Consider the following 14397-nt stretch of genomic DNA (forward strand, 5'->3'; position numbering starts at 1 on the left):
GGCAACTTTATTTACCAATCAAAACCATCTGAAGGCAGAACTTCTTATATTCGGATGTGTAGATTCTCATGCAATTTAGGGGATCAGATTAACAAAATACAAGTAGTATTATTAGACAAAATGCACAACAATGAGAGGTCAGGTGGAATATAGACATAATCAACTTTATATTTCTAAGTGGATATTAGCCAAAAAGTTCAGAATACCCATGATACAATTCACTGACTGTAGGAAGCTTAATAAGAAGGAAGGTCCAAGTATGGATATCTGATACCTACTTAGAAAGGGGAACAAAATAATCATGGGAGGCAGAGGGAGAGAGGAAACTGGGTAGGAGAGGGGAGAGTGGAGGGGAAAAGGAAGGGCAGGATCGAGTATGGGGAGAGACAAGAGGGATGCTTGGAGGGCCAGGAGAATGAGTGGAGATGTGCAGCAGTGGGGGCTAGGGGGAGGGGAAAACCTTTAGAAAGTCCCAGAGACCTAGGATGTGAGAAGCTACCAGGATTCAATGGGGATGACATTAGCCAAAGTGCCCAACAATGGGGAGATGGAACTTGAAAGGGTCACCTCCAGTAGATAGACATGGCCCCCAGTTGAGGCAGGGGCCACCCACCCATCTTCAAAATTTTTAATCCAGATTGTTCTTTTCTGAAGGAAAATGTAGGGACAAAAATGGAACAGAGATTGAAAGAAAGGCCACCTGCCCACCTTGGGATCCATCCCGTGTGCTCACATCAAATTCTGACACTATTGCTGAGGTCATATTGTGTGTGCAGACAGGAGACTGACAAGGCTGTCTTCTAAGAAGCTCTACCAGAAACTGACTGGGACAAATGCAGATACTTTCAGCCAACCATTGGATTGAGGTCGGGGACCAATATGGAAGAGTTAGAGGAAGAACTGAAGGAGCTGAAGGGTGTTGCAACCTCTTAAGGAGAACAACAGTGTCAACTAACCCAGACCTCTCAGAGACCCCAGAGACTAAGCCAAAAACCAAGGACCTTACATGGGCTGCTCTGCGGCTCCAGGCACATGTATAGCATTAAGACTGCCTTGTATGACCTCAATGAGAGAGGTCATCTGCTTAATCATGTAGAACTTTGATGCCCCAAGGAGAGAGATGCTGATCAGAGTTAGTTGGAAGTGGGTGGGTGGGGGGATGGGGTGAAGAACTTGAGGAGTGGGTACTGGGAAGGGGAACAACTTTTGAAATGTAAATAAATAAAGTAAATCTAATAAACAAACAAACAAACAAACAAATAAAAGAATGAAAGAAAACATAGGCTGTAACATTGAGTGCAAAGCCAAATGGTGTATGGAGGGAGAATTTGCCTCCTCCTGAAGGGCTTCAGTTGAGATAAAAGACTGGAGGCTCTTGAGGGTATATTGTGGCACTGCAATCCAGAAGATCCTGATCCTCAAAGAAGCCACAGAAGAATGGGTTCCCTGTGAGGAGCCGCCCTTGCAATCGCCATTACAAGATGGCGCTGATATCTGGTGTTCTGACTAGTAAACAAGTAGTCTGTGCATGTGCTGGGGTAATTTTCCATGCCGTGTGCCCTGCCTGTCCCGTGGCGTCATTCTGGGCTGATAGTGAGCAACCAGTCAGGGTAAAATACGTATCCAAATGCTCTTGTGGGTTATAAAAGGACCGAGTTTCCTGTGTTCTGGGCCTCCTCCTCCCCAGAAGCTGATCATCTATCTCTCAAGATGAATTAAAGCTGTTTGCTGCAGAAGGATCCGATTGTGTCCTGTGTGTGTGTCCTTGCCGGCGAGACTCCATATCACACAGACAGTTCCCAGCATTTCTTGGCTTTCTGGGACTCATCCTAAAAGACACGTTACAGTCAAATATTTTGACAGTGAAGAGCAGAATCCCCTCGATTCTGTATCTCCAAGTCCCAACAAATGCTCCTCTCAACTGGTTAAGAAGTAGAAATTAGAAAACCTGTGTCTTTCTGTGCAATCTCTCCATAATGAAAATGCTTTGGAAAGTCAAGGCAGGAGAGAATAAAGTCTGTAGTATTCTCAATACCAGTGACAAAGTATGTTTGTAAGACATATCTCTAGGGTTGATTCCAGGTTCAGTAAGAAAATGCAATGTATTGTCCTGATGAAACCAAATTTTACAAATATTTCAAAAGGGACAAATATATTTTATATACAATAAATGAGGAAAATACTTTAAAGGAGAGAAATACATTAATCCTGCCCATTTGCTTCAGGGAAAATTAGGGTTTAATTTTTATATTTGTATTACCTCTTGAAAATATGATGGGCCAATTTGATCAACCTAGGACTCAATTTTCCATTCAAATCAAGGATAGAGGCAGTAAAGGGATTTCCTTCATTTACAGCCCAGTGTGTATTGTGCATAGAGTATTGGGAGTGCCTTTGAGTTACAAGGAAACAGTAGTTAAAGACAGAATTTGAACTGGAAAAGGGAGGTTCATCTGGCTTGAAGATACCATTTATTTAACAAAGAAGAAAGAAAGCATCACTTCTAGTTGACTGATCTAGGTTGTGTCCATATGTAGCAAAGACACCTTGTTTGCTCAGATGTGTGGTTGGAATGAGCTCAGAAAGTATGGTGTCGAGTGTTGGGTGTAATTTATCATGTCCTCTACAGAAAGAAGGACTTGAGAAAGAATGGATCTCTTTCTGTATCAAAAGCAGGACTCTATTCTGATCCATACATTTGGTTTAGCAGTGTAAAGAGAGGACCGGGAACATGGGGACTCTAGATATAGAAGACTTGTTGTTTTTCACTTTGTCCCCTCATATGTTTCTATCACATAATGAAAATGTAATTAATCCAGAGGTAACTCTTGAGGCAAACAAATGTAGTCATTGAGGAGGGAGAGGGAAAGTCATTCTTTAGGGACTAAGGTTCCACTGAGGGCTTCCTTCTCCCTGACACAGTGATGTGTTAACATCTTGAGGATTCTTTATGGTGACAAGTGCTCTGCAAACCCTAAAGGTACAAATGTGACCTGGGAAGGCTCACTTTCCAGAAGACCCAGAATCTGTCTGCCCTGATCACTGTGGTGAGTAGACATCTCAGTTTCTTTCACTCAGGTGTGCATGCAATATTTTATTTAAAGATACACATCTTGCTTTCTTTGACAAAGCTAAGGTATAGAGGAGATATGTTGAGCCTGAACCCCTCCACTCTTCTTCTGACACTTAAAGCTCAGAATAACTGGGGCCAGTTCCAGGAAACCTGATTCCAGGATGCACAGGTACATCACTCCCTGTGTTTAGGGTCTGCTGTCATGACAGAGTTTCAGGGTCGATCTCTGTCTGATGCTCCCTCTTTTCTTCCAGCAACTAGAACTAAATAGAAGTTTCTTAATTTTCTGTGGAAAATAACTATTTTCTCTAACATCAAAGTTCACTTGCCTTATAAGGGTGTACTGTAACTTTAATCTAATCATTTTATTTTTGTTTTTCTCTATTTCTACTGCCAGTGACTTTTGTTGTTCTGCTTTGCCTCCTAAACCCCCACATGTGGTGCTGTTTAATTTAATTCACAAAGAAAAGAGTTTTCCTTGTGAGTCCATCCTTAAAGTCTCCACCCTAAGTTAGGATGTTATACTGAAATTCTAAACCGATATCATCATTGTATCCATAGGTGGTTGTGGGTACTGTCAGGATCTACAGATATGAAAAAATAAGCACAGCAAGATAGCACATGCCTTGAATCCCAGCACTAGGGAGACCGAGACAGGTTTGGAACTGCTATGTGCTATCATGACATCCAGAGCAGGTAGCTTTGCAGCTGTTTTATCCTTGCCTTTCCCTAGCACAGGTATCATTAGAGTGGTGAGGCTGCAATTGATGGAGGGTAATCTCAGTTGAGGCTGAGATAGGATCTGACTCTTATGTAGACGCTATGTCCTGAGGTGCTTTCCTGGTGCTTTCCCTTGTACATTTCCTGAGCCTCAGTTCCTACGTCACTGTTTTCAGCAGAGTTTCACTGTGTGTGTGTGTGTGAAGTATAAGGAGTGTGTATCTAGTTTCTGTCCTCTATCTGAGGCTACATTTCCCACCTACTTACCAGAAGTTGCACTGGTTTATATTTAGATTCCTTCCTTTACCCATTGATATACAGCTGGTTTTATGTCAAGATCTTGGATTTATTGCTAGTATAATTTGAAATTAGTTTATGTGATACGTATGGCTTAGCTCATTTATATTCCACATTGCTTTGCCTGTAGGTTTTTGTTTTTGTATCTAGATATGAATTTTAGAATATATTTTGTAGTTCTGTGAATAATGTTATGAATACAAGACTGGTCTCCAATTCTCTATATTCTGTCCTCAGATTCCTGAGTGCTAGCATTACAGGTGTTCTGCCCACACCTGGGAAGGCTTTGGTGTCTTGGCAGGGAGCACATTGGATATGGAGAGTGACTCCTGCAGTGACACTGGTCCTGCTCCACCATGAACTTGGGGAGGACGTCCTGTCTGCTGAGGATCTTCTACCTCTGAGATTAGGTTGACTTAGGTTGGCTATCTTTATCTAAGGTTCACATGGCTTGCTGCTCTCTCTGAAACCTAGAGGAATGATTTGTTGAAGAAAATGCATTTATTCAATATTGGCCCTGAGAGGAAAAGAAGACATTCTGTCTCACAGCTCCTTGTCTTTGTCCTCAAGGTTTGAGAAGGACCCTGATAAGGCACAACATTGTTACTGTAAGATACTGTGTTGGAAATCCCATTCTCTCTCTCTCTCTCTCTCTCTCTCTCTCTCTCTCTCTCTCTCTCTCTCTCTCTCTCTCTTCCTCTCCCTCCCCTTCCCTGTGTGTGTTTCTAGCATCCTTTTCTAAAGTGGATCAGGGTGGCTCACATATGTTTATGATCTCTTAAGTATAAGTTGCCATGAAAGAATAAAATCATCTATATTTCTTCACCTCTTTATTTTCTTTTTGTGTTTTTTTCTCTTCCTTACTACATGGCTAAGATGCAAAGCACTGGAACGAGGAGGGACTAGGTAGGATACCAATGGTACACACAGAATACAAGGTATAAATGTGTGAAAATGCCACAGTACACCTATTGTTATATACAATTTATGTGTTGATAATAACGAAACATTCTTTCACGGATGTCTATGACTAGTTCAGCTATAACTAGTGGGTCTCATCTAAATGGCTTATATTTGACTGGATGTTGTAGAACTACAGAAAACCAGTGAGTATTTCTAGGTAGTAAAATTGCCACCATTGTGTCTATAGCTTGTCTCTCTGTCAGTCCTCTCACTGAGATTAAAAGAAAGTAACATTCATATATGAATATATATGGAATGAGCTAAAACAGGGGAGAAAGTTGCTTCAGTATGTCTCTAGATCTCACCATAGTGGTTCTAAACTTTACAGAACATGTGAAACCCAAGTTAGGAAATATGCACACATATGTAGTTATGGGCCTCAGTTCTCAGAGCTGATATTTGCCTTTCTCCTGGAACCAGGGCCCAGAGCTTTGGGTGTTGACCACATCCACTCTCAACATATCTTTTTTTTCTCAAAAAGTAGAAAGTTTGGCTCACTGAAGATAATTTAAAAATCTCAATGTATGTGGTTCATTATACAACCATAGAATCAGATTTGGTTTTTAATATGTAGCCGTTGAAACATGAGGGCCTATGTATCTAATATACAATAAGAGGGAAGAAACAGAAAATTCTACACTTATCAAATTGAAAGACCTAGTGGAACACTGGGCATATAATAGGTGCTGTAGCAATCAAAATGTGGTTAAGTAAGAGGTATTCAGTATGTTGAAACAACAGAACCTCACAGATGTTTGTATATGCCATATGGCACGCACAGACAGATTGCCATGGATGCAAGATTTACAGAATTGGATTGCAGGATAGAAGGAAATATAAAATGCTTGGATAAATGCTGATTGGTGCCTTTGGTGTTAATTAAGCCATGCTGAGACAGAACACAGATGAGATATATCAATATTTAAACAAGTAGATTCTATTTTATAGTATAAATTAAATATATAGCTAAGATATTTAGATTTTTGGAAACAAGACTTCATGATATATTTGAGTCTATGTATAGGATAACTCACAGAGAGTACCACTGAAGAAAGATTTGTGTCAATAAATCTGAATAATAATACATATCATCTCCTTATCCTCCAGAAATGTTAGGTGATTTGAGAGATATTTTGCTTATATGTCCCATGATTTACTGATAATTTCTTCCAAAAGGTATTTCCTGGATTTAGTATTCCTACTTCAGATCTAAGGATGGTTTTGGACCCTGTCAAGGGCACAGTCTTCCTCTGTCTCACTGGACTTGGCACCGTTGGGAACAGCTTAGTTTTTGTGAGTTATATGCACATGTTCCAAAGCACTGAGCAGAAACCCATACACCTCATTCTTGCTCACTTGACACTTACAAATATCATAATGCTTCTTTCAAAAGGGATGCCGAAGACAATAGAAGCATTTAATTTTGGAAACTACTTAAATGACACCAGTTGTAAAGCTGTTGTTTACCTGGCAAGAGTGTCCCGGGGCCTCTCTATCTGCACCAGTAGTCTCCTCACTGTGGTCCAGGCCATCACCATCAGTCCCAGACACTCAATGTGGCAGAGGCTCAACCTAAAGACCCCACAGCACATTCTTTTCTCGCTGCTCTGCCTGTGGATACTCAATTCCTTGATCAGCATGAACTTACTATCTTACATTAAAAATGTCAGTAGTCTGAACATAACACAGTTTAAGAAAAAAGGCAATTATTGCTATTTTCTGCCTGAAAGCTGGATAACAAGATGGATTTTTCTCACCCTCATGGTGCTGAGAGATGCAGTGTTTCAGGGTGCCATGGGAGGGGCCAGTGGCTACATGATATTTCTTCTCCACAAGCATCACCAGCAAGTTCTCTACCTTCAGAACTCCAAACTTCTCTACAGAACTCCCCCTGAGCTGAGAGCTGCTCAAAGTGTCCTCCTTCTGATGTTGTGTTTTCTTTTCTTTTATTGGGCAGATTGTTTTATTTCTTTATTCTTTACTTTCTCCATAGAGAATCATTCTACAGTACTATATGTTCCAGAGTTCCTAACCCTTGGTTATGCAGTTCTCAGCCCCTTCATGCTGATTCATAGAGATGAACAAGTGATTAAATGTTTTCATACTCAGTAAGAGAGATCAGACATTGATAAATGTCATTGATCATTTCAGCATGTAAAATAGAAAACTTGATAGTTTTGCTTTTCTGTACATAATACATAATCTAAGAATATTTTAAGCACATAAAGGTGTATCTTCATGCATCAAATGGTGACAGTGCTTAGCTAATAATGAGGCACAGGAAAGTTCAAAGCCTCAACTGTCTCTTTGTTCATTTTGGCATCCAGTGATGGCAAGCTGACAGTCTCTTGTGTCTAAAAAGGTCATTCATGATCACCAGTTCAGGTAGCAGATGGAATGACGACAAGCACCAAAAATGGCAAAAACCATCAATACATGTTAGAGGCAGTGTGTAAGAATAATAGTGAATCCTATTGAATTATACTGTTAACAGGTTAACAATTACAATGAAAATAAATGAGTTACATTCAGTTTTGAGAAACAAATGACTCAGAAATTCTGCGTAACTACTTTCAGAGTTATCCTTTTACCTATACTTTTCAGTTCTAGATTCCATCTTGCAGATACAATTATCTATGTTTATTTTGTTTCAGTCTTAGTTTGAGTGTTTGAGGTAGTCTTTGTATGTAGCTCTGGCTCACTTAGGATTTACTGTTGAGCTTAGCCACAATGCTCCTTCTGCATTTACTTCTCAAACTGTGTATATCAGACATACAGCAAAAACTTTCACATGCTGCAACATTATTTTTAAAACAAAATATCTAGTAACAGTTCCTTTTGCTTGTTATTTAAAGACAGATACAGAGATTCACCTCACATTTTTCTCATCAAACATATGAAAGAATGGGCAAGTTCAATCTTTCATGTTATGATACCTAAGTGTGCTTATAATTCATTTAACAATCTATGCTAATTATGCTTACAGTACAATAACAATATTTTGTTGCATATTACCCACTATTTGATCCTTAGATAGAATAAAAATGAGTGGAAAGTGTACTTACTTCATTTGAGAGAACCTAAGTTACTAAGTTAATGGAAGCATATGAAGATGAATTTCATAGTTTCCTCCTGGTGCTCACTGGATTATTAATTCATTCACATGAAATTTTTAAACAAATGAAATACTGGCTTTACTAAAAATACATGCAGATGGCCATTAGACATATGAAGAGTGTTCAATACTGATAATACTCTGAGAAATTCAAATGAAAACTACAAAAATGATCGGGGCTGTTGGCTTAAACCTCAAGTGTTTTCTGAGCAAGCATGTGGGTCTGGATTTGATTACTAGCTCCCATATAAAAAATCTGTGTTTTCTCGGGTCCTACCCTCAAAATATGAAGTAGATAGTGATTAAAACAGATACTAACATCACCCACTGGACTACAAGTACACACACACACATACATACATACACTTTCACACTTACACAGTTACGCACACACACACACACACACACACACACACACACACACACACTGATCCAATTTGTCAAATATCTTTACATGTATGAGATAGGAACTTTGGCTTGGCCTCATGACCCAGTTAATAATACATTTTGAGTTCCCCAAAGACTTTAGCCTGATATACTACTGTGGACCCAGCTTATTTCTTTATTAGAACAATGTAACAAACAATCTTATTTGTCTTAAATTTCTCATGTAACCAGACTTTAAGCTATTTCATAGTTGCAATCCTTAAATTACACACTTCTCTGTGCCCCTGACCTAGAAAACAGTGCCCCAGCCTAGTTGGAGCTTCTATTGCTGAATTAAAACATCATGACCAAAATCAACTTGAAACGTGGAAGGCTTATTTCAGCTCCCAGTTACAATTCATCAGTCAGAGAACTCAGGACAGGAACTCAAGGCAAGAACCTAGAGGCAGGAACTGAGACAGAGGCCATGAAAGAGTACTCTTGGCTGCACCTTATGGTGCAGCCAGCCTTGCTCAGCCTACACATTTTTTTTTGTTGTTGTTATTTTACTTACTTACATTTCAAATGTTATCCCCCATCCCAGTTTCCCGTCCACAAATCCCCTATCCCATCTTATATACCCCAAGTCTATCTGCCTATAGATGGCACCATCCACAGTAAGCTAGGCCCTCTCACACCAACCATTATTCAGAAAGATGCTGGCACAACGGGCGGTTATCATGTAGAAGAATGAGAATTGATCCATTCTTATCTTCTTGTACAAAGTTCAAGTCTAAGTGGATCAAGGAACTCCTCATAAAACCAGAGACACTGAAAATTGTAGAGGAGAAAGTGGGAAAAACCCTAAAAGAGATGGGCACAGGGGAAAAATTCCTAAACAGAACAGCAATGGCCTGGCTGTAAGATCGACAAATGGGACCTCATAAAATTGCAAAGCTTCTGTAGGGCAAAAGATACTGTCAATAAGACAAAAAGGCCAGCAACAGATTGGGAAAGAATTTTTACCAATCCTAAATCAGATAGGGGACTAATATCCAATATATACAAAGAGCTCAAGAAGCTGAACTCCAGAAATTCTAATAACCGCATTAAAAATGGGGTACAGAGCTAAACAAAGAATTCTCAACTGAGGAATACCAAAGGGCTGAGAAGCACTTGCAAAAATGTTCAACATCCTTAATCATCAGGGAAATGCAAATCAAAACAACCCTGAGATTCCACCTCACAACAATCAGAATGGCTAGGATCAAAAATTCAGGTGACAGCAGATGCTGGAGAGGATGTGGAGAAAGAGGAACACTCCTCCATTGCTGGTGGTATTGCAAGTTGGTACAACCACTCTGGAAATCAGTCTGGCAGTTACTCAGAAAATTGGGCATAGTACTACCAGAAGATCCAGCAATACCTCTCCTGGGCATATACCCAGAAGATGTTCCAACTGGTAATAAGGACACATGCTTCACTATGTTCATAGCAGCCTTATTTATAATAGCCAGAAGCTGGAAAGAACCCAGATGGCCCTCAACAGAGGAATGGTTACAGAAAATGTGGTACATTTACACAATGGAGTACTACACAGCTATTAAAAACAATGAATTTATGAAATTCTTGGGCAAATGGATGTATCTGAAGGATGCCATCCTGAGTGAGGTAACCCAATCACAAAAGATGTCACTAGATATGCACTCACTGATAAGTGGATATTTGCCCAGAAACCAGAGATATACAATATAGAATACCCGACATACAACTTCCAAAACACAAGAAAATCAAGAAGGAAGACCAATGTATGTATATTTCATTCCTCCCTAGAATAGGGAATAAAATATCCATGGAAGGAGTTTTAGAGACAAAGTTTGGAGTTAAGACAAAAGGATGGACCATCCAGAGACTGCCTCACCTGGGAGTCCATCCCATAATCAGCCACCAAACGCAGACACTATTGCATATGCCAGCAAGATTTTGCTGAAAGGATCCTGATATAGCTGTCTCCTGTGAGGCTTTGCCAGTGCTTGGCAAATACAGGAGTGGATGCTCACAGTCATCTATAGGATGGAACACAGGGCCCCCAATGTTGGATTTAAAGAAAGTACCCAAGAGCTGAAGGGGTCTGAAACCCTATAGATGGAACAACAATATGAACAAATCAGTACCCCCAGAACTCGTGTCTCTAGCTGCATATGTAGCAGAAGATGGCCTCGTTGGACATCATTGGGAAGAGAGGCCCCTTGGTCTAACAAACTTTATATGCCCCAGTACAGAGGAACGCCAGGGACAAGAAGTGGGAGTGAGAGGGTAGGGGAGCAGGGTGGGGGGAGGGGATAGGAGACTTTTGGGATAGCTTTTGAAATGTAAATGAAGAAAATATGTAATAAAAAAAAAAGAAAGATGCCTCACAGGCCAATTTTGTGCAGAGTATTTCTTAATTGAGGTTCCTTTCCCCAAAATGACTTAAGCTTGTGTCAAATAGAAGTAAAACCAGGGCAAGAGAGGCCCCTTCTTATTGCAAACTTTATATGCCCCAGTACAGGGGAATGCCAGGGCCAAGAAGCAGGAGTGGGTGGGTAGGGGAGCAGGGCGGAAGGAGGGTACAGGGAACTTTCGGGATAGCATTTGAAATGTATATAAAGAAAATATCTAATAATAAATAAATAAGTATAAAATAAAAAAAGAGAAGTAAAACCATCCAGCACAGTTCTGCTCTTTTGTTTATGACACACATATGTCTATATCCTATGTCAGGTACAGCTGTAGCTAACAGAGGAGGCTTGTGACTAGAAGCCCTACTCCTAGACTAGATCAGTACCATTCTCACTTCTAGAAAAGTCAGTCATCTTTTTACCTTCCTTTACCACAGGGACGAGAAAGAGCCTCTCTGGCATTTAGGATGAGTAACAGAAGCAACATTTGGAGAAAAGTTGAAATATAGGAGTGATGAATGTTCTTAGTGTTGATACTTTTTAAATGACATTTCTACTAATTTTTAACTTAGAAATGCACTTAACTTACTTAATTGATCACCACTGAGAATCAGACCTTGAATATGCTAGGGAATTGCTTACTGGGCTGTTTCTCCAGGCCACAACTGATTTTAAATGACAATTGTCATTGTTGAATAAATGAGGAATAGAATCATGTATATTACAATGGAGCAAGGTGAATCTCAATCTGCTTAAGTCCATAGTTGGGATTTATCCAAGAGCAACATCCTAAGTGATTACCATCATGGTATATTCTCAGTTTAAAGGGTGACATGTGGGAGATAAGGACGTAACATGCTGCATTTCAGAAATTGGACCCATGCTGACTCAGCATTCAGAACTGATCGAGGTTCCTGTATAGACCCTTGAGATCACTCACTGGGAGATCCAGAGTTGTCTAAACTTCCTGTACATTCCCTGAAAGAGCAACACCCCGCGGTCCTTTAAGTTTCCTCTCCTATCTACAGCCTATGATCTGATTTAAAAAAAAAAAACAAACCCTCAAATGGCACCCCTAGACATCTTTGGCTAATTCACTTACCCGCTGAATCCTAGCCAGTAAGACTATTCAGATTGACTCAATATTTAGACCTACAAAGTACTAGTAGTTGTTTATAAGTAGATAAACACAAATTCTGTTTTGAGTAGACAGGCAGACCTGTCATATTCTTTCCTTGTGAATGCTCATTTGAGTTCTCAATTTACTCAATAACTATACACTTTCCGCATTCTAGCAAAATACCAGCAAAAACAGATCATAGGGTAGGCAAATGTGAAACTTGTTGCTAATCCCATCATGAAAGTAAGAAAATAGCATGTTCTTGTTCTCACCAAGATGTAACATGCTGCATTTCAGGGGTAATTGACTTAACCAGTCACTATCCAGCATCTCACATGTGACACCAGTATGTGCTTTAAATTTCTCCTTATGCCCCCCACACCAATGAAAGCTGTTCACAGCGACCTGTCCAATGCTTTTTTTTTCCTTCATCTCATTTGACACACTAGAGTTTTAAGTTTCCATTTAAAGAGAAAACTCATCCTGTTAAATATGTGACAATTTCTTTTTTTTCTTTCACTTTACATCCCAATCACAGCCTCTTCCCTCCTCTCTTCCTAGTCCCCCCTTACAAATCCTTCCCACCATTACTTCCTCCCCTTTTTGTTAGATAAGAGGACTCCCCCTTGTGTGCCACCCCACCCTGGGGCATCTAGTACCAGCAGGTCTAGGCACAGCCTTGCCCACTGAGGCCCAACCAGGCATCCAAGAAAGGGGGAAGGGGATCAAATGGCAAGCAACAGAGATCAAGACAGTCCCTGGTCCACTTTTGGGAGCCCACATGAAAACCAAACTGCACTTTTGCTACAAATGTGTAGGGGGACTAGGTCCAGCTCCTTCATACTCCCTGGTTGGTGGCCCAGGCTCTGTGACCCCCCATGGTCCCAGGTTAGTTGACCCTTTGGGTCTTCTTGTGCTGTCTTTGACCCCTATGAACTAATCATCTGTATGCCCTATTTTCCATGAGACTCCCTGGGCTCTGCCTGATGGGCAGCTGTAGGTCTCTGCATTTGCCTCCATCCACCTCTGGATGAAACTTCTCAGGAGATAGTTATGCTAGGCTCCTGTCTGCAAGCATAGCAGACTATCATTAATTCTGTCAGAGGTTGGCTCTGCCACATGTGATGGGTATCAAGTTGGGGCAATCATTGGATGCCTGTCTCTGCCATCCATCAGTCTTGCTCCATCCTTGTAGTCTTGTAGGCAAGACATATTTTGGGCTAAAGATTTTGTGGGTGGATTGATGATCCCTTTTCTCCACTAGAAGCCCTTCCTGGCTCCAGGAGGTTTCCACTTCAGTCTATATATCCCTCTCTGTTTGGAATCTAAGCTAGGGTCACTCCCACAGACTCCCTGTATCCTCTCCCATTCCAGGCCTCTAGTTAGTCACCAGAGATGCTCCCTACACCTATTTCCATTGTCACTGCCAGCCTTCTACTTGATCATCATACTCAGTCCCCCACTACTTGGTCATCATACCCAGTCCCCCACTCCCCTCCTCTCCTACACAGTTTCCTCTCTCCATCCACCTCTGCGGACTTCTTACTTTCCCCTTCTGAGTAAGATTCAAGCACCCTCCTTTCAGACCTCCTTTTTATCCATTTTCTTTGGGTCTGTGGATTGTAGCATAGTTGTCTTGCACTTTATGGCTAAAATTCACTTGCAAGTGGGTACATTCCATACATGTATTTCTGGCTCTGAATTACCTCACTCAGGATATTCTCAAGTTTCATTGTTTGGCCTGCAAAATTTATGATGTCTTTGTTTTTAATAGATGAATAGTATTACATTGAGTAAAATGTACCACATTTTATTTATCCATTCTTCAGTTGAGGGATATCTAACTTGTTTCCACTTCCTGGCTATTACAAATAAAGCTGCTATGAACACAGCTGAGCATGTTTTCCTATGATATAGTGGGGCATCCTTTGTGTATATGACAAAGACTTGTATAGCTGGGTCTTGAGGTAGAACTATTCTGCCGAATTGAGTTCCAAAGCACTCCCACCAGCAATGGAGGATTATTCTGTTTGCTTCACATCCTTGCAGACATGTGCTATCACTTGAGTATTTTAAGTTAGCCAGTGTGATGGGTGTAAGATGGAATCTCAGAGTTGTTTTGATTTGCATTTCCCTGATGGCTAAAGACTTTGAAATTTTCTCTAAGTGCTTCTCACCCATTCCAAATTCTTCTGTTAAGAATTCAGCAAGCGGGGCTGGTGAGATGGCTCAGTGGGTAAGAGCACCTGACTGCTCTTCCGAAGGTCCAGAGTTCAAATCCCAGCAACCACATGGTGGCTCA

At 40.7% G+C, this 14397-nt stretch overlaps 1 protein-coding gene across 1 annotated transcript; it reads left to right on the forward strand.

Moving 5' to 3' along the window:
* Positions 1-1057: 1057 nt before the first annotated feature.
* On the forward strand, positions 1058-7165 carry LOC110308678 (putative vomeronasal receptor-like protein 4). Its single transcript, XM_021181093.1, has 2 exons — positions 1058-1122; positions 6268-7165. Coding segments are annotated over exons 1-2 (900 nt in total). The 5' UTR covers positions 1058-1120.
* Positions 7166-14397: the final 7232 nt, after the last annotated feature.

This window comes from Mus caroli, chromosome 13 (genome assembly GCF_900094665.2).
Source record: "Mus caroli chromosome 13, CAROLI_EIJ_v1.1, whole genome shotgun sequence".
In the NCBI taxonomy this organism is placed as follows: domain Eukaryota; kingdom Metazoa; phylum Chordata; class Mammalia; order Rodentia; family Muridae; genus Mus; species Mus caroli.